Raw genomic sequence first — 19,129 nt, 5'->3', positions numbered from 1 at the left:
CAGAAAGTCCAGAGGCGGCCAGGGTGATCTGCCATGGTACACAAAACACAGGCCCCTCTAGGACTTCTGCAAGGGAAACCGGAGCTGCAGACACATCTCTGGCACTACCTCCGCCTCCCCGTTTTGATGAAGCATGTCTCCTGCCTGGAGATGTTTTGCCACCTTTACCAGCCTGAAGATGTGGCTGGCTAGCTCTGAAGGCGGGCCGTATGCCGCCGATGCGAGCAGCCCCTCTGCTCAGCCCACCGCGGTCGGCACCTACCCTTGCCCTCCTTGGTCTTAGCCTTCCTGATGACGGTGGGCACAGCAGACTGCTGGGGGCTGGCGGTGAGCGGCGGGGCAACGGCGACGGTCTCTACAGCTGCAGCAACAGCCGCTGCTGCCGCTGCTGCCGAACTGCCCTTGAACGGGTTGTTGGCACTGAACTCTCGCCATTTGGCACCAAGCACGGTCATCATCTTGGACATGGGGATCTTGGGGTTCTTCTTGGCAATCAGAGGTCTGCAGGGCAGGAGAGAGGGAAAACCATGCATTAACAGGAACGCTTCGCTGAGCGTCTGCTCCTGCTCACCATGTGCTGGTACTTTAGCCCCAGAAAGACACCAGCGGTGCATGCCTCACAGTGGCAGGCTGCTGCGGCCCACTGGGAGCAGCTCCACTGGAAAGGCAGCAGAAACCAGAGCTTTCTTAAACAAGTAAACATACTTAAAGGAGCACACTTAAGCTTCCTCAGAGACTGCCTTTCCCTGAAATACCTGTTGTGTTTTGAATGGCTCACAGTACAAGTAAAAAATTGTTATTGTTACTCAAATGCTTCTCAGGAAACTTTTCAAATAAGCACACACAAAAAATGGGGTTTTGGAGAGAGGGAGAGGAGGAGAGGGAGAGGAGGAGAGGGAGAGGGAGAGGAGAAAGAGATGCTTCTGCTCTTTTCCAGTCAATCCTGCAATTAAAATGAAGACCTGAGGACCATTCCTAGAAGGGACAAGGAGGTCACGATGCAGAATTTACTTCACAACTTCATCCACTTGACTGAGCGATGCCCAAACCTCAACCACCACACAAGGCCCCATCCAGACCTATAGCTTCCTACCTGAGGAACTGGCTGAAAGCCTTGTAATTAGTCAGAGTATGATAATCTTCTTCTGAGAAAACATAATCAACATCATCAAGGCCCCACTCCTCCATCAGCTGGGCTGAGCTCTTGGGCTCCTGTACATTTACAGAGAGACATCATTAACGTAAACGACCGCAGCTCTGCAGACGAGCAGTGCAAGGCTGGCTCTGTCATTTGCTCCGTATCAAACGCTCTCCAAAGTCAGCAACACACAGGCATTTGTTTCTGTGATTTACAAAACAGAGCATGCACAAGTGCTTAATAAATTAATGTTTCACATGCTTCCAAGAAGCAAATTAACGCGACACCATCCAAATGCTCCCTATACCACGTAATACAACGCAAACCCTTGGCAGGTTTCACATCTCCAGGAAACTCAATTTCCCTCTGCATGTAAGATAAACAACAGGGAAATACAACCTTTTCCCCTCCCAGTCATTCACCTCCAATGCCTTCCTCACCAAACCCAGGGCAAGTGTCTCATGAAACCCCACAGGCCATCTCCTCTAAGCACGACCTGTTGATGAATCTGTTACTGGTGGGATGTGGGCAGACAAGTCAAGAAGGCAAGCTGACTCAGACTGAGAAGCTGCCATTTGTCAGAAGATCCACACTATCTGACTAGGCCTCTAACCTCAGAGTAAAACACACCGTCTTCATCCCCACGAAAGGTACTATGAGGACTTGTGAGCGCACATCGCCGTGGGGCTAAATCGGTCAGCCCGATGGAGAGCGCTTTGCTTATGCTGCTGTGCTTTACACAAAGGGAATCTATCCACCAGCTCCAGGTGGCTGGCCAGAAAATACGGCCCAGCTCTGAATGAGGTAACTCGCAGGGATCTGACCACACCCTGAGGTCTCATGCTCTAGCACCAGCTCAAGGTAAAGGAATCTTTGGTACCTTTAGACCTCCATCGTCATTGTCATCCTCCTCTTCATCTTTCTTCTTCCGTTTCGGCTTTTTCTCCTTCTTGTCCTTCAGTTTTTTCTTTTTCTTTTTGTTAGGGGAATAGTCACTCCCTTCACTCTCAGATTTCTCCTCAATCTCCTCTTCATTGTCTGTCATTTCATCATTACTCCCCTAAAATGGAAAGTGACAGTGGAGAAAGAGCAGTTGCTCTGCCCCAACAAACCCTCCCAGCCAGCACAAAGCAACTGCTCTCACCAGACAAAGTCAGCCCCCCCTCGCATAACTCTGCTGTTACCCTGGGGGAATTTTTTAGGATCAGCAAGATCCTAAAAGGATCAGCAAGGGAATTAGATTTAGGATCAGCAAGAAGCACCTGACCAGAGGAGACACAGACAGAAAGAAACCCTCGGTTTACCTGGAAGCGTTTCTCCAGGGCAGTTCTGTGATCCCTAGTCAACTTTCTGCCCCAAAGCCCCACCTGTAAATGGAGTCATTCACCCCCTCCCTTCCAGGAGTGCTATAAACACATCTGTTCACACAAGGCAACCCACACCCTGTGGAAGCTCCGGAAAAAAGAGAAGAGGGTCATGCAGTATAGATAAAACTGCATTTTGGGAAAGCTTGTCTAGGCCATGGTATGCAGAATAGAACCTTCATGGTTCTGAAGACTTTTCACCAAGGTGGCCAAGAGCAGCAATGCTGAGGCACAGCCATGCAGACGGATGCTTGTTCTGTCTCCACGTTGTAATGTGCTCCTCTAGAAGTGCCCAGACGCTGCAATATCACAGCGTTCAGGTACTGTTCCCGTGAGCAGCAGCATAAACAGGAAAGCTGAAAACAGCAAGCCAAGTAAGTGAAGGTGCGCATTAAAAATAGCTGCATAGTAAACCAAAGAACAATGCCTCTGAGAAGCAGCTAACTGCTTTGCTAAAAGATCGTAAATTTTCAGACAGGCAACTTTTAGGCAATGTTTTTAATTGCTATAACACAGGTAACATATGATTTTCTGTCTTATGTTTGCTTACGGTTTTACACAAATGAAGTAATGTTCTTCTGCCACAGTATGAACAGCTAAGATACTAAAGGAAAGGAAGAGATCTATTTAGTCATGTGCAACCTCTGAGCTCATCAGAATCAAACATGCTAGACTTTTGTTTTGTTTCTGTTTTCTTTTTCTGCTCAGCTGGGCACCATGTGCTGCAGTAGAACTCTTTGACTACAGGAGGATTTCAGCTGTCACAGGAACAAAACAGCCCTGGTGGATGCACAGAGAGTCTTGAAAGGGTTAGGAGAGCAGAGTAAGTCAGGTAAGCCTTGTTGAATCCCCTCATTTTCAGAGCCAGGCAGCCACATGAAACCTCCTATCTCCAGTGGAGACTTGCTCACACACAGCTTCAGCAGCAAGGTAAGACCACTGCTTCAGAAAGGCCTGGGCCTGCTGGATGGCTGGCGGACGCATTCTGCTTCCCCGCAGTCAGAAGAGACCAGGCTCAGATGGCTACACCACGCTGGGGAGAGCCAGAGTGGAGACTGGTAAGGTGGAATTTAGGATTCTTGCTGGGAGAGAGACCGTGACCCACTGCACAATTCTGACAGCAGCCACATTACCACCCTAAAGAGTGCCGGGTAGAGCACTCGGGTCCCAGGCGAGCCTGTGAGAGGCCGGGTGTGTCAGAGCCGCCCAAGAGCTGAGCAGGAGGCGGCCCCGCAGGGAGGGCCCGGCCCAGCACCGCGGTCAGCGCCCGGCCACGGGTCAGCACCGCGGACAGCGATCGCTTCAGCACGGCGGACAGCGTCCAGCCCTGCCGCACCGAGCCCGGCCCCGCCGCCCCAGGCCCCCCCCAGCCCCGGGCCCTCCTGCCCGGAGCCACCGCCCCGGTAACGGGGGTTCATCGGCAAGCCCCGAACCAACGGTGCGCTTCGCTCGGCGGCCATCACAGAGTTCTGGTCCCTCGCAGTTCACAGCAAACCCAGCCGCTCCTTCAGCCGGGTTATAAACAGTTGTAATTTGGCATGGAATAATTGGTTGCCATGGTAACTGCTGCAGTACAGGTTGAAATTCCCCCTCTCCGCTCCCTTCTCTGACAAGGACCTTCATCTCCATGTGCTGAGGTTCAAACTGCAGCTTGGTTATTTTATGCAGATTCTTCTGGGGGTTTGCATCACCAATTCCTGCACCAGGGCTTTTACATCGGCATCGACGCAAACTGAACGAGTTCCACTGCGGCTGGTGCAGGCGAATTCCCCCGCAAGCGCAGCGTGGCAGCACTCCTGCCCCATGCCCCAGTGACAAAACAACGGGGGACTACAGGGTGTCAGTCAATCATGGTGCAGGCACTGGCCCCACATCATAGGCTTGCACCTCATTCCCACCTTCCTCTAGCAGGGGGAAAGTCCACTTACTCCACAAAACTCTAGAGAAGGAGTTTAGGAAAAGAAAGTCCCATTCAAGGGTCCCCCTATCTTTTATCTCCTCCCCCCAAAATGCAGCTTGGGTGCTGCTCAGTGCCTACTGAAAGCTACAGCACCAGCTTCTCACTGGCTTCACTGTACAAGGGAACAGCCTCCCACAGGCAGAACTGGGGTTGGATAACACTGCCCACGAGCATTAACACAAAGCATTAATTAAAAAAACAAGCACACTCAACGTTCAGCCTCTTATTTTCTCCTCACCCCCTGTAAGGCAGCAGTCAGACTGGGCACAAGCTGCACACATTGCTGCTGGGCTCGGGCAGGCTGGCATCGACAGAGAATGAACAGAGGTGAAAAGACCACAGGGGTTTTATTTTATTTTTCCCCCCACAGAAAAGCAGCATAGGAAAAAAACTTGTCCAACAATGGAAAAGGCACAGGGAGGCAGAGGGCCTGAGCCAGCTTTGTGTGGTATCTGCAGAATGAGAAGAGCATCACCATGGCCACGAAGGAGGGGGAAAAGCTTCCTCAGGGCCGTGACTTCTGCAAGAGGCTGGCAGGCAACACAGTGCAGGACAGAATCAGCCGCTTTTACATCAGCAGCTCATCACGCTCCCATCAGCAGCAAAAGCACTTTAATGCGCTACCTCATCAAGCCAATCTGTTTCCACAGATCCCACGGGGCGTGGCGGCGATGGCTGGCCGAGAGCAGCATCGCTCAGCCCCGGTTTGGCAAGGGAAGGGGTGGGGATGCGTCCAGCTGTGCCAGATGAGCGCACTTCTCCCCAGTCACAGCATCACTGGGGAAGGAAAGGGGCTGAAGAACCTCTGTTGTTCGCCCCTCCTTCCCAGCAACCTATTTGCATTTAGGCACCGAAAAGGCCACTACACAAGATGTCTGCTCCTGTCCTCACGTCTGGCACTGCCCTGGGACAGGAGAGCGAGAGGCAGAGCCTGCACGGCACAACGTGGTAGCAAGCCCTGCTCCGAGACCACGCTGTGTCTGAGCTGGGGGACCCGGCAGAGCACATGCAGCTCCGGTCAGCCTTCCCTACCAGACACAGCCTCAGGAAAGTCTGATCCTTGAGGATACAATGCCCTGTCTTTGTTTTCCTACTGAAGGCCCAACAGCCCTTCCACGTGCCAAATCCTAAAGCCCCTACACTGTCTCGCGTGCAAAACGCCCTGGGCAAGCACAGCCAACACCAACATCCACAGAAACCTCCAAGCCCTGCCCTGGTCGTGCCCCCAGTGTGGTGGTTTGCATCCCCCTCCTCAGAAACACGAGCCTCAGATGCTGCGTTGGCACAGGACATGCCAGAAAGATTTATTGTCGGCCCCCCGAGACAACAGCAAGGAGGTGCTGCACTGCAGCGCAGACAGGAGGGCTTCAAACAGGGACAGACAGTACCATCGCAGGCACCACAGCCGAGCCCCTCTCAAGGGTGCGGGCAGCTGCATTGCTGCCAGAAGGCACAGTGGCCACTTCTCCCCCCAGCCACTCTCCAGAGACCACTCATAGGGCACATTTCCACCCCAGAGCACTCGAGCTGGACAAGAACTGCTCATGCCCTGGCTCTAGGTCACATCCCAGGGCCAGGAGAGCACCCGCTCAGCAAGGGAACGCCCCGATGACACCCCCCTTTCCATCCACAGACACCCAAGAGGTGCTTCCTATTAGTCATCAGCGCCCTGAGCAGCCTGCCTCTGTGCCACTGCTGAGAGGAGCCCCCCAGCCCGGCATGAGAGCATGCACCGTTACCTCCTTCTTCCTCCTCTTGATTTTGGCAGCCTTGCCATCTTTCAGCTTCTTGGATTTCTTCTTTTTCTGCACGACTACTTGCTCTTCTGCGAAAAACTCTTCCAGTCCTTCCAGCACCCCATCATCGTCTTCTGAGGACAAAATGGACAGCTCACATGGATGGATTGCACAAGCACACAGCGTTCACATTTATCCTCTCAGGGGAGCACACCTGAGCAGCAGCATCAAAGCAAGATCTGTCCTCTCCCGGAAGCCCTCGCACCTGCAGCTGATCCACAGCTGCCCCTCGTGGGAGCCCTCGTAGAGTCCAGCTGAGGAGCGCCTGCCCAGCACTTCCCCTGCCCAGCTCCTTGCTGCCGCTCGCACACAAACACCTGAGGTTTTGGCAGTCTGCGTTTCATTCTCAGGAAACAGGGGCACAGGGAGGCCCCCGCGCACTGCCTGCTCTTACTGATCTGGGTCCACAGGTAATTAGGGAGCATTAGGCTTTTACCTTTTCGATCTCCAAGCAGAGTCCATTAAATGGATTCAATGGAAGGCGAACGAGGAAGAGGAAGGCCTCGCATGAAAGACATGCCACATCTCATGGGAGGCTGGTCTGTCGTGGCTCCATGCTCAGGGAGCACCATGGGCACCCAGCCAGGCTGCGTACGCCAGCTCAGGGACCAGGGCCCCAGGCAGAGACACCAATCCCAACACACACTCTCACCTTCCCGCCATCATTATCTCCCCAAACCCAGCACTCACCAGTGAGTCCCAGTACCCTCTCCAGGCTTTGCACTTCTTTAAAGACTATGTCAGTATTTTTATTTTAATTTCTGAGCTTATACAGTAATAACACTCCAGAGTCGTTGGGACTTATCTCTTGTTTGACTTCAAGCCGGTTTAGGCTCCACCAAGGCAGGCGCCTGAGCTCCACCGAATCCACTGGGAAGAGCGGGAGCCCGGCAGTGCCGGGAGCCCGCCCCCGGCGGGACCGGCACCGCACGGAGCCCCCGGCCCCGTCCTGCGGGAGAAGGGGATCTGGAGCCAGGAGGGCGATCGGCTCCCCGGGGCCAGGGGAAGGACACCGCGGCAGCCGCGGGGTGCCCGGGCGGGGAGCCGGAGCTGGGGCCGCCCTGAGACGGGTGAGCGGGCGGGCGGGAGGTCCCGGCCCGGGCATGAGCCCGCCCTCGGGGAGATGCCGGCTGCGGCTGCCGCGCCGGGGCACACCCCGCTCCTCGGGGCTGCCCCTTCTTGGGCGTGGGGATAACGGGGCCGAGCCGGAGCAACAGCGCCCAGCGGAGACCGGGCCGGGCTCCGGTAGGGCGAGGCCGGCTACCCCCGCCAGGCCGCGCCTCAGGGGAGGCCCCGCCGCCGCGCCCCCCCGTCCGCTCGCTCGCTCCCTCCCTCTCCTGCCGCCTACCCGAGACGTCCTCCTCGTTCTCCGCGTCCTCCAGCAGCTCCCGGCCAGCCGCCGGCCCCCGCATACCGGGCGGCGGCGGCAGCAGCGCCGGGGCCCAGCGCCGGGCGAGGCCGCTCCGCGCCAAGATGGCGGCCGCCGCGCCACGCCCACCCCTTGACGCGCCCACGGCCCCGCCCCTCTCACCCCGGCCCCGCCTATCCCATCCCTAGCCCCGCCCCTCCTGTCTCCAATCCCACCCCGGGCCCCGCCTCCATCCGACCAAGCCCCGCCCCTTCAGGCCCCGCCTCCATCCACTCCAAGCCCCGCCCCTCCAGTCTCCAGTCCCGCCCCCTCCCCGGCGCTCCCCGAAAATCCCCAAATCCCCCCAAATCTGCGGCCCCCCCCCCCCCGCCCCGGGGCCCGGCAGCCGCCAGCAGAGCGTGGGGTATCAACAACTCTCCCCGCCGTTTATTCCAGGAAAGCAAAACTGTACAAAATGGCGGCCAGGCGGCGGGCCGGCTCAATCCTCCTCCTCCTCCTCCTCCTCGTCCTGGTTGATCTGGAAGTAGCGCAGCTCGTAGCTCTCCTTGCTGTTGGCCACCACACGCAGCCAGTCCCGCAGGTTGTTCTTCTTCAGGTACTTCTTGGTCAGATACTTCAGGTACCTGTGGGGAGAAGCCTGGCTGAGGGGGGTCCTGTGCCCCCAGACACCCAGCCTTCCTCCCCGGCACCCCGCAGCTCCTCGGGACGCCCTGCCCTGCTGCAAACCCACACACAATGACTCCTGCAAACACAAACCCCCGTTCCCATGGGCTTCCACCTCCACCAGGAGCAATACACCCCATCAGGCACATCCAGGCAAAGTTTCCACCAGGAAACGACACCGCCGGGGGAATCACATCGGCAACAGCACAACACGGAGCCCAGGAAATCATTTCCCTCCCCTCGCCCTCTGAGGCTGCAAGCACAATGTCGTATTTCCACGCCACCGATTCAACACACCACAGTGAATCTCCGCTTGGATGGCAGCGAACCACCGCCAGCCCCGACGGCGGCTGCAGGGATGCACCGGGTGCGGCACTGACACGGAGAAACCGCATCAGCCAAGAGGAGGGTTTTTACAGAGCAGGGCACTGCCCCAACACCACACACGGTTTTCCTCTTCCCGCCGTTTTAGACCTCCAGCTGCCTCACTGTGCCGTCACTGCCGCGGCAAAAACCACATCTGTCGAAGCCAGACAAAGGCCAGGCAGCCAGGAGAAGCCAACAGCGGGCAGAAACCCAGCAGGACAAACAGCGGAAGAGCTTGGCTACGGATCAGCCCCTAAACTCCGCACTTGGCACCCTTTCGGCTGCACATCCTCCCCCACCGCCCACTCCACTGACCTTCCCAGCATGAATACCGACCACATATCCCTCAAAGATCATTTGGGAACTGGCAGCCACTGCACTGAGCATCACCAAGAGTATCGGCTCAACTCCTGCACTGAGACATCTCTTCACTACCGGGCTCTCCTGCCAGCCAGGCTCCCATCTGAACAACCAGACCTGACAATCTTAAAGGTCTTTTCCAATCCAAAGGATTCTATGATCCCCTGCCGAGGGCCAGCTGCTGCCAGCAGCGACCTGCCACGGCCCTGGGCACCAGCAGCAGCCTCGTGATGGCAACCAGCACCGCCGGGACACGGGGCTGCCCCACCACCTCACCTCTTTGAGAACGGGACCTCCGATGTGACCGTGATCTTGCTCTTGCTCCTCTCGATGGTCACGACGCCCCCACCCAGGTTTCCTGCTTTGCCGTTCACCTTGATCCTTTCCTGCAGGAACTGCTCCTGCAAGAGAGGAATGCCGCTGCTGAGCCAGGGCCACAAGCTCCCACCAGACAAGGCCTCCCCAGCTGGCCTGTGCCCAGCGCTTCGGCTTTTTGTTACAGCTGGGGGAGAGACAGAAGTGCTGTTATGTCCAGGGGAAGCAGAGGAAAGCTGCCTTCCTGCAGGCCAGGAGGCTCTGGGCCTGCCAGCACTTTCCACAACTTATCCGATCAGCAGATAAGTGAGGTTCCCACGGCCAAATGCATCAGATTAACGTGTTAGGGACACGTTTCCTGCTTTCAAGGGGACAGCCAGTGAAGTGACGGCTGGGTTAGGATCCTCCAAGCACACCTCGGCCACAGCCCTGCGCTTCAAACCCGTACTCGAGCAGTTTGAATGAAAACAGGTTCATCTAAGAGCACTCAAATGCAGCACTTCCTGCCCTCGCCATTCCTCACAGCAGAACAGAAAACCCACCCCACGGGGGATGAATGGTAATACCGTTTGACAGGTAGGGAAAATGCTTGCGCTTTAACTACAAAGTGTTTTAAAACAATAAACATCTGGTAGCCTCCAGCACCACCGGGGCTCCCTTTGTCTGCAGGGTGTTTCCCAGCACTGCAGGCTTTTATGCTGCGCGGTGGAGAGGGGCAGAAACAGAGAGCAGGGACGGCGGGGGCTGCCGGGGCTGTGTTTGCCAGCAGGCTGTTGGGAGTGCAGCCAGCAGACCCCCCGGAAAGGCCCGGCAGGACCGCGGGGCCCTCACGGCGGCTCCCGGGGCAGCGGGGAGGCCCCACACTCACAAAGTTGGCGGCGTCCATGATGCCATCCTCCACAGGGTGGGTGCAGTCCAGAGTAAACTTCAGCACCTGCTTCTTTTTTTTGCCACCTTTCGCTGCGGGCTTCTTCTACAGCGGGGAGAGGGGGGGGAAGAGAGAGCCGTAAGGGATCGGCTGCCGGCAACGGGCCCGGGGGCGCTGGGGAGGAGGGAGGGGACCAGACCGAGCGAGGGGCCGGAGCCGAGGGGACCGGGCCGGGCTCCGGGCTGGGGGAGAGGGAACGGAAATGGTCTGGGAGAGGATTCGAACCGGGGGGCAGCGGGAAGAGGAAAGGGCCTCCCACAGCCCTCCACGCCCGGCGCTTGGCGGGCTGGGCCCGGAGGAGGCCCGGGCCCGGAGGAAACCCAGCCTCGGCCCCAGGCGCAGGCCCGAACCGGACCGGGGGAAGAACGGGGCCGAACGGGGCGGAATAGGGCGGCTGGGACCCGGGGCGGGGAGGGCGGAGGGCCGGGCCCAGCCGCCGGCGGAAACTCACCACGGGCGCCATGGCGGCTCCAGCGAAGGGGCAAAAAGGGAGGGCCAGGCGGCGCGCATGCGCGGAAACACCCTGGGGCGGCCAGGGCGCATGCGCGCTCCGCCGCACCGCCTGCGCCCACGCCGTGGGCGCAGGCGGTGCGGCGGAGCGCGCATGCGCCCTGGCCGCCGGGCGTCCCGCGCCGAGCGCAGACCAACCTAGCCCACCGCCGAGAGCGTCGATGGCTTCCGGCCACCCCCTCCCCTTCCCACCCACGCCTCTGCCTGCCCCGAGAGCGCATAGTGCTGCCTGGCGCTGGGCGGTGCATGAGGGCGGGGGTTAGGGCGGTGGGCGGGGCTATGGGGAAGGGGGCGGGGCCAGGGGATCGGGGCAGCGGGGGGAACCGGCATCGGGACCGGGGGATCGGGAGGATGGAGGACAGGGGGCTTCGGGGGATGAGGGCCAGCAGGAGCCGGGGACCGGGGCCAGCAGGAGCCGGGGGATCCAGGGATTGGAGCCAATAGTGCCTGGGGACCCGGGAATCAGGGGACCGGGGGGTTGGAGGACCAGGGGCATCGGGGGATCGGGGCCGGCAGGGACTGGGGGATCCAGGGATTGGGGTCCACACAGCCCGGGGACCGGGGGATCAGGAGGTTGGAAGACTGGGGGCATCAGGGGATCGGGGCCAGCAGGGACCAGGGGGTCCAGGGATCGGGGCCAACACAGCCCAGGGACCAGAGAACGGGAGGCTGGAGGACCAGGAGCATCAGGGCTGGCAGGAACCAGGGACCACGGCCAGCATGAACCAGGGGATGCAAGGATCGAGGCCAACACAGCCTGCAGACCAGGGGATGAGGGGATCAGGAGGTTGGAGGACCAGGGGCCTCAGGGGATCGGGGACGGCAGGGACTGGGGGATGCAGGGATCAGGGCCAACACAGCCCGGGGACCGGGGGATCAGGCAATTGGGAGGATGGAGGACCAGGGACATAGAGGGATTGGGGCCAGCAGGAACTGGGGGATGCAGGGATCGAGGCCAACACAGCCCAGGGACCGGGGGATCAGGGGACTGGGAGGTTGGAGGATCAGGGGATCAGGGCCGGCAGGAAACGGGGGATCCAGGGATTGGGGCCAACACAGCCCGGGGACCAGAGATCAGGAGGTTGGAGGACCAGGAGCATCAGGGCTGGCAGGAACCGGGGACCATGGCCAGCATGAACCAGGGGATGCAGGGATCGAGGCCAACACAGCCCAGGGACTGGGGGATCAGGGGACCGGGATGTTGGAGGACCAGGGGCATTAGGGGATTGGGGATGGCAGGGACTGGGGCCAACACAACCTGGGCACCTGTGGATCAGGAGGGTGGAGGACTGGGGACGCTGGGGGATCTGGGCCAGCAGGGACTGGGGAACCAGGAGATCAGGGGATCAGGAGCTTGGAGGACCAGGGGTATCAGGGGACCAGGACTGTCAGGGACCAGGGGTTGCGGACAGCAGGGATCAGTCTGCTGGAGGCTGAGGGGTTGGGGCTCTCTGGAGCACAGGGTGCACCCCAGGGTGCCTCGCTGCCTGCACATGTCCCTGCACCCTGGTCACTGCCCGCAGGGTGCACCCTCACCCCCTGGGGGCCATCACCAGGCCACAGGGATGCTCGTGTTCCCACAGCCCAAGTGCACCCCAGGGCCACACAGTCCCGTGTCCCCACACCCCGAGGGCCATCCCCACCGCTGGGCGCTGAGGAGCTCACGGGTCTATTTTTGGGCCATGGCGTGGCAGCCGTCCGGCAGTGCCAGGGGGCCCCGCGTCACGGGGGCGGCTGGGCCCGTCCGCCTCGGCATCGCTCTCATTCCAGCCCGCGCACGGGGAGCAGCAGCACGGCTCGGCACAGCACGGCACAGCCGATCCCCCGGCTTACAGACGGGGAGAGGTAAAGCCTTCACCCAGCCACAGCGCCCCACTGTGCCAGGGACGGGGGCTCCTCAGCGTGTGGGGCGAGTGGCTGCCTTTGCTGCCGGGCTGCCATCGTAGGGGACATTCCAGGGTAGGGGACACCCCTTCACGAGGGATGCTCCCTGCTGGGGGACACCAAGGCCTGGAACATCGCCCACCCCTGTTCTGGGGGACGCTCTGCTGCAGGGGATGCTCCTTTGCAGGGGACACCCCATCCCAGGGGATGCTCCTGCTCTGGGGACACCTGCCCTGGGGGACACCCCGCTGCGGGGGCCGTCCCAACCCAGCCCTGCTGCCCCCAGCCCACGCAGCCAGGGGAAGGGGGGTGTTTGGGGCAGCTCGTGCCGCGCTGCTCATAACCTAAAAATAGGCGGCAGCTCTCAGGCCCCAGGGACAGGATTTGTCCTTTCTGCGGTGGCCACAGTGCTCGCGTGAAGCGGGACCCGCTGGGCACAGGGGGTGAAGCGGGGCGTGGAGGGGGCCACTCTCTGCCCTGCAGATGGCCGGCGGCATCTTCTCCCCGCTGGGGAGCTGCTCGGAGCTGGAGAAGGCCAACTGCCACCCGCTGGTCTGCCTGCTCTGCCACGAGCCCTACCAGCACCCCTGCCTGCTCGACTGCTACCACAACTTCTGCGCCAGCTGCCTGCGTGGCCGCGCCAGCGACGGCCGCCTGCGCTGCCCGCTCTGCGGGTAAGGGACAGACCCTGCCCAGGGGACGCTGGGACCAGGGCATGCAGCACATGGCCGGCAGACCCTTGTGGCACTGCTCCCAGTGCCCCCAAATCTGCCCCCACCTGCCCCGGGTGGGTGTCCCCATCCTAATTCCATCCCCCTACCTGTCCCTATCCTGTCTCTGTCCCATCCGCATCCCTTCCATGTCCCCATCCCATCTCTGCCCCATCCCTATCCCTTCCACATCTCCATCCCATCCCATCCCCGCAGGCACCCCTCGGTGGTGAGGGGGGGCACAGGGCTGCCCCCCGTGGACCGGCTCCTGCAGTTCCTGGTGGACAGCTCGGCCGATGGCGAGGAGGACGTGCAGTGCGCCAACTGCGACCGGCGCTGTGCCAAGGCGGTGAGGCAGCGGGGCGTGTGGGCAGGGGACCCCCACCAGGGCCATGCCCACCACCAGCCACCCCCCCTGCCTGCACAGGAGCTGGACACCATGTACTTCTGCAACACCTGTGCGCAGCCCCTCTGCGCCCCATGCCGCGAGGAGACACACCGCGCCAAGATGTTCGCCCGCCATGAGATCGTCTCCCTCTCCAAGCGCACCAAGGACATCCACAAGAAGTGCCGTGAGTGCCATGCTGCGCCAGGCTGAACCGTGCCGTGCTGCACCATGCCGTGCCACGCCACGCCAGGCTGCACCGGGCCCTGCCAGGCTGCCTGACGCCTCCATCCCTTGCAGCGCTGCACGAGGAGCCCTACATCATGTTCTCCACTGAGAAGAAGTCCATGCTCTGCATCATCTGCTTCAGGGACATGCAGGGGTGAGCAGCCCCGTCCCCATCCCTGCCCCATGCCTCGTCCCATCCCGTGCCCTGATGCCCGTGCCCGCAGGGAGAGCCGGGCGCACTGCATCGACATCGAGACAGCATACATGCAGGGCTGCCAGCGGCTGGACCAGGCGGTGATGGTGGGCAGAGGCCGGCGGGTCTCGGGGGCGGGGGGACATGGGGGTGTGGTGCTGCCCGCAGCACTGCAGCCGCCCTGCCGCCCCCCGGCAGGCCGTGAAGGAGCTGCAGACCTCCACGCGTGAGGCCATCGTCCTCCTCAAGGCCATGATCGAGGAGGTGCGCAACAGCGCCAGCGAGGAGGAGGCAGCCATCAACTCTCTCTTCAGCCGCATGCAGGTGTGGGGCAACCGCCCGCACACGGTGCCCTGCGCCCGTGGGCACCTGATGCACGGGCACGGCAGAGCCGGGGTAGTGGGAGGGGACCAGGGTGGCCACGGGACACGTAGCAGCCGCAGGACACAAGGCAGCCATGCTGTTTGCAGGAGCAGCTCTCCGAGAGGAAGAAGACGCTCCTGAAAGCCGTGCAGAGGTGAGGAGCTGCAGACTGAGCCCCCCCGCAAGGGTGTCCCCCCTCCCGGGGCGTGTTGGGGTGCCCTGGGGCCGGATGGCTCCCCGGTGCCCTGTAAGGGCTGTGCCATGCCCCGCTCTGCTGCAGCCAGCACGAGGAGAAGGAGAAGGCGTTCAAGGAGCAGCTCGCCCACCTCGCCTCCCTGCTGCCCACCCTGCAGGTAGGGCCCCGGGTTGGGCAGGGATGCCCTGGCCCAGGAGGCGGGCTGCCCCAGCGCTGAGGGGTGACAGTGACACCCCCCCCACGCACACAGGTCCACCTGGTGACCTGCTCAGCCTTCCTGAGCTCCGCCAACAAAGCCGAGTTCCTGGACCTGGGCTACGTGAGTGGTGCCAGCACTGCGGAATGGCAGGAGCATCCTGCTGCGGTGCTAGGGGCAACTGGTGCACCCCACCGCAGTGCCGTGGGGTGTCCGGTGCACCCTGCAGCGGTGCCAGGCTCCCAGGCAGGGTGCCGGGCACCTCTCACCGCACCTCACCGCTGCCTTTCAGCAACTGATGGAGAGGCTGCAGAGGATCGTCAAGCTGCCGCACCGCCTGCGGCCGGCCCAGACCAGCAAGGTAGAGCCCTGCCGCCCCCCAGGGCCGAGCCCCTGCCCGCAGCACCCCACGGGCAGCCCCGGCTGCCAGCTCTGCCCTGCCTCAGCCGCGCTCGCCCCCGTCTCGCCTTCCAGATCAACAGCGAGTACCGGGCAGAGTTTGCCCGCTGCCTGGAGCCCCTGCTGATGCTCAGCCCCCGCCGCTCCGTGGTGGGCAGCGCCGGCACCATCGGTCCTGGCATCGCCGGCGCAAACATGTGAGGTGCTGGGATCGCACCCGGGGCCGGGGCACGTCCTGCCACGCGTCCCCCTGGGCATCCTGCTGGGGTCCCCCACCGTGCCAAGCCTGCCCCCGCTGCTGCCCTTGAGCCTGTCACCTCAGTGGTGGCGCAGGGACATCGCAGAGCACAGCTGTGCTGACGAACGACAGGCATGGGGGCTTCAAGTGACACTTCTGGGAAGCCGGGCAGGCAGGCAGTGGGCAGCAGGGCTGGCAGCAGGGTGCCCGGGTGAGCCAGCACCCCGCTCCCCAGCCTGGCCCCCCCGCCACGGTCCCCAGAGAGTTCTGTCCCTGCTGCCGTGGGTGCTGCACCGGGGCCAGCTCCTGCTCGCCCACACGCCCACGGCGCCACAGCCTCTTTGCCCGCCACTATTTTTATCAGAATTTCAGGGAATTGCCTGTCCGTTCCTCACCCGGGATATATTTAGGCCCGTTGATGTCACGGCAACGCTGGCCCTGCCAGGCGCTCCCGGCTGGAGAGGACAAACGGGCGCTGCTGCCCCATGGGCACCGCTGCTCGCCCCTGGCTGGGCTCAGCACCGCAGGGCGGCTGAGCTCCTGGGAGCCGCCGGCCCCAGCGCAGGCAGGGGGAGTGCGGCATCACACGGTAGGACCGATGGCGGTGGGGTAGCAGAGCCGGGGCGGTGGGCAGCAGGGGGAGGCTGCGGGATGGGGGGAGATGCAGGGGCAGCGGCGCCTGCCAAGGGGCCAGGAGATGCTGGCGGTGAGAGGGCAAGCCACATCCTTCCCTTTAGAAACCGGAGTATGCCAAGCTCAGCTCCTGCCTTCTCCCTGCCACAGCTGGCCCCAAAGCCATGGGCACTGGGAGAGCAGCCCACAGACACCTGACTTTCGGGGCAGCATAAGGCACCTCTGACCGACCCCATGTGCCAGGGAAGGGATGTGCAGGGCTGGCATGTCCCCAGGCACCCTGGGGGCGAGGGGCAGCGGGGTTGAGGCAGCGGCACGGCCCCTGGCACCTCGCCCCCACCACTGCTCGCCTGCAGCGTGCCGCTGTCGCCCTCTCCGCACAGGCTCCCCGGCAGCCAATGCTCCAAGACCCTCATGGTGCCCGGCTGCCCCTCCGACGGTGATAAAATGTCCACCGGCCCCATGGTGCGGAAGCCGACAATGCACCGGTACATCAGCACCAAGGTCCTGCTGGCCGAGGGACGCGAGACCCCCTTCGCTGAGCACTGCCGCAACTACGAGAACACCTACCGGGTAGGGAGCGCAGGTCCGGCCAGGACGGGGTGGGACGAGAAGGTGCTGCTCATGCGACAGTTGACCCCCGTCCCCCGCAGATGCTGCAGACGGAGATCCAGGGCCTGAAGGACCAGGTGCAGGAGCTGCACCGCGACCTCACCAAGCACCACTCGCTCATCAAGACGGAGATCATGAGCGAGATCCTGCAGAAGTCCCTGCAGATGGACGTGCAGATCGCGGCTCACTATTCCGCCGTGGAGATGATGCGCAGCGTCTTCGAGGAGGTACGGCCGGTCCGGTGTGTCCCGGCAGAGCAGGGTCCCTCCCTGCTGTGCCACAGCACGCTGCCCGGCTCCCTCTCCCCCTTCCAGGTCTGGGAGGAGACGTACCAGCGGGTGGCAAATGAGCAGGAGATCTACGAAGGTACTGGTGACCCTGCTCCCCTGGTCCAGAGCCCCCCGTGTCTGCTCCAGGGGGGCTGCCGTGGCCATAGCCTGCTCCTCTCGCCCCCCAGCCCAGCTCCACGACCTGCTGCAGCTGCGGCAGGAGAACAGCTGCCTGACCACCATCACCAAGCAGATCGCGCCCTATGTCCGCTCCATCGCCAAGGTGAAGGAGCGGTTGGAGCCCAGGTGAGGGGCGCCGGGGGAGTCTTTTGGGGCCGGGGGGGACATGGCTGTGGCTCACGCATGTCCCACCACAGGCTGCAGGAGCCCCGGGAGCCCAAGGAGGAGCAGGAGCAGATGCTGCTTAAGATCTGTGACGACAGCGAAGTGGCACCAAGGTAGGCGATGGCATGCACCCAGGTGCCAAAGTACCCCCCACACCCTTTCCCGGCTGCTGACCCTGCCGAGGTGCCTTCCCTTTCCCAGGGACACCTCACCTGGAGGCAAACAGGGGGCTGTGGCCAGCCCCGGGGAGGGCTGTGAGCCCAACAGTGCCCCCGGAGACCCCTCCCCAAAAAGCAAAGACTACTGCAGGGGCCAGCAGGAAAGCGGGGCCGAGAGCGCTACCCGGAAAGAGCTTGCACCATAGACCCCATCGCCAAGCCAGTGCACGGAGCCGCTCGGTGCTCAAAAGCCGTGCCCCGGTTCTCAACTGGCTCCTCTTGCCTCGTGCCACGAGTGAAGGCAGGAAAACACAGCCCGGGCACACAGTGTCTGCAGCGCATCAAAAGCCTGCCTTAGGGTGACTTTGTTCGTCTGAAAAAATAATTGTCTTTATTCTCTCCCTCTTGTGTGTTGGAAGTGAAATAAAAGGACACAAGTGCACATGTCCGCCTGGTTCTGCAGCTCTGGACAAAGTGGGCCTGCCAGCTTGGGGTATCCAGCTGCTCTTAAAACCACAAAGTTTCCAAACAGGGGGAAAGAAAAACCAAAAAACCCTGGTGTAGGGTAGAGCCAGGAGCTCACTGCAGGGTCTCGGAGCGCCCTGTGACAGGCAGTGAACCCAAAACACCGGCAGGGCACTGGGGCTCTGCTCCCTGTGCACTTGGGCCGTTTGAAATCCTACCGACTGCTGCGGCGCGGGAGGGCAGGGTGTGACAGCCGGCTCCAGCTTGGCACTGGAGTCAGCGCCTTCCCCAGGCCTGGTGAGCTCCCGTCTCCTCACCGAGCTTCCACTCACAGGATTCGGGAAACTGAAAAGGTTAAGAGAGGCTGCTGGTCTCAAAAGCACTGAGAGGGCTCTGAAGATTTTGTCCTAGGTGAAGTTTATCCCTTTCTTTTGGTGCCAGTGCATCCTGCCTTGGGCAGACCCTGCCGCTGCGCAGCTGGAACCGGGGTCAGAGCTAACGCTGGCACGCTCCCGCAAATTAGGACCGAGGTGCATTCACTACAAAGAATAACTTGAGAATAAAGCTTAGTTTCCATCATCATCTCACGTCAAACCCAAGCGACAATTGCTTTTTTTGTTTGTTTCAAAGTGCAGTTGTGCAAGTTCACACCAGAAGTGTCAACGCCTACAAAAAAATTAGTTAAAAATTAACTTGCCTGAGGCACGCTGTCTACAACAGCAGGTCGCAACTTCCATGATGACATGAGTCAGAGGCACAGAAAAGCCTGAGCAGGAGCCCACGAGTGACTATGCAGAGAAATCAGCGCTATCCGGCTGGTGTATTTCACATTTGCTCTTTTCTCCCAAGCTAAAAACACACTCGGTAAATGACAAACGGCCAGCGACGGTGTTAAGCTGATGCTCTGTACAGAACACACCCTGCAGTGCAAAGCAAACCTGGCGGAGGAAAGACTCTGCACGGGTGAAGCGAGCGGAGATGGAGAATTTGCCCTGTCTCGGTGGCTGCGCAGCCCTGTGAGTCACTGCGAGTTGCAGTCGTGCTTCAACGCAACACTGGACTGTACTGAAAACCACTGGGAAGTGT

At 61.2% G+C, this 19,129-nt stretch overlaps 3 protein-coding genes across 17 annotated transcripts in view; 1 reads left to right on the top strand and 2 right to left on the bottom strand.

Moving 5' to 3' along the window:
• CHD5 (chromodomain helicase DNA binding protein 5) overlaps positions 1 to 7,732 on the bottom strand; it is a 31,533-nt gene extending 23,801 nt beyond the window's left edge. For 7 of the 15 annotated variants that reach the window (XR_008469482.1, XM_054222270.1, XM_054222275.1 and 4 more), the window contains exons 1-5: positions 6,464 to 7,732; positions 6,202 to 6,332; positions 2,019 to 2,198; positions 1,094 to 1,212; positions 263 to 501 (exon numbers count right to left, since the gene is read on the bottom strand). Coding sequence is in view for 13 of the 15 variants with exons in the window: in XM_054222270.1 (XP_054078245.1) it covers positions 263 to 501; positions 1,094 to 1,212; positions 2,019 to 2,198; positions 6,202 to 6,332; positions 6,464 to 6,683 (889 nt within the window). In the remaining 2 variants the exon portion in view is untranslated. Of the gene's footprint in view, positions 1 to 262; positions 502 to 1,093; positions 1,213 to 2,018; positions 2,199 to 6,201; positions 6,333 to 6,463 lie in introns of those variants that run through there. The other 8 variants (XM_054222276.1, XM_054222277.1, XM_054222268.1 and 5 more) reach the window with 7 other exon arrangements.
• A 299-nt stretch (positions 7,733 to 8,031) lies between these two features.
• On the bottom strand, positions 8,032 to 10,816 carry RPL22 (ribosomal protein L22). The gene is made up of 4 exons (XM_054222717.1): positions 10,711 to 10,816; positions 10,200 to 10,304; positions 9,293 to 9,417; positions 8,032 to 8,250 (listed from the first exon to the last, which is right to left on the bottom strand). Exons 1-4 carry the CDS (start codon positions 10,720 to 10,722, stop codon positions 8,106 to 8,108), a joined length of 387 nt encoding a protein of 128 aa, XP_054078692.1. The 5' UTR covers positions 10,723 to 10,816; the 3' UTR covers positions 8,032 to 8,105.
• Positions 10,817 to 12,455: 1,639 nt separating this feature from the next.
• Positions 12,456 to 18,020, top strand: RNF207 (ring finger protein 207). The gene is made up of 18 exons (XM_054222549.1): positions 12,456 to 12,614; positions 13,137 to 13,327; positions 13,580 to 13,712; positions 13,791 to 13,935; positions 14,049 to 14,130; positions 14,201 to 14,276; positions 14,368 to 14,493; positions 14,640 to 14,686; positions 14,813 to 14,885; positions 14,979 to 15,047; positions 15,217 to 15,285; positions 15,399 to 15,520; positions 16,578 to 16,767; positions 16,848 to 17,033; positions 17,121 to 17,172; positions 17,264 to 17,381; positions 17,453 to 17,533; positions 17,622 to 18,020. Exons 2-18 carry the CDS (start codon positions 13,137 to 13,139, stop codon positions 17,782 to 17,784), a joined length of 1,923 nt encoding a protein of 640 aa, XP_054078524.1. The 5' UTR covers positions 12,456 to 12,614; the 3' UTR covers positions 17,785 to 18,020.
• The last annotated feature ends 1,109 nt before the right edge of the window (positions 18,021 to 19,129 follow it).

The sequence above is a fragment of the Rissa tridactyla genome, chromosome 16 (assembly GCF_028500815.1).
Source record: "Rissa tridactyla isolate bRisTri1 chromosome 16, bRisTri1.patW.cur.20221130, whole genome shotgun sequence".
NCBI classification, from domain to species: domain Eukaryota; kingdom Metazoa; phylum Chordata; class Aves; order Charadriiformes; family Laridae; genus Rissa; species Rissa tridactyla.
Note: the sequence above shows the minus strand (reverse complement) of the source record. Positions and strands in the feature narration are given on the sequence as shown.

Bases quoted from the DNA above. Each gene is read 5' to 3' on its own strand.
- RPL22 (XM_054222717.1), bottom strand. The intron at 9,418-10,199 runs GTGAGTGTGGGG...CCTCTCTTGCAG, and splicing joins TCATGGACGCCGCCAACTTT to GAGCAGTTCCTGCAGGAAAG. The intron at 8,251-9,292 runs GTGAGGTGGTGG...TTCTCCCCACAG, and splicing joins GAGGTCCCGTTCTCAAAGAG to GTACCTGAAGTATCTGACCA.
- RNF207 (XM_054222549.1), top strand. From the start codon at position 13,137: ATGGCCGGCGGCATCTTCTCCCCGCTGGGGAGCTGCTCGGAGCTGGAG. The intron at 14,131-14,200 runs GTGAGCAGCCCC...CCGTGCCCGCAG, and splicing joins TGCTTCAGGGACATGCAGGG to GGAGAGCCGGGCGCACTGCA. The intron at 17,534-17,621 runs GTAGGCGATGGC...TCCCTTTCCCAG, and splicing joins GACAGCGAAGTGGCACCAAG to GGACACCTCACCTGGAGGCA.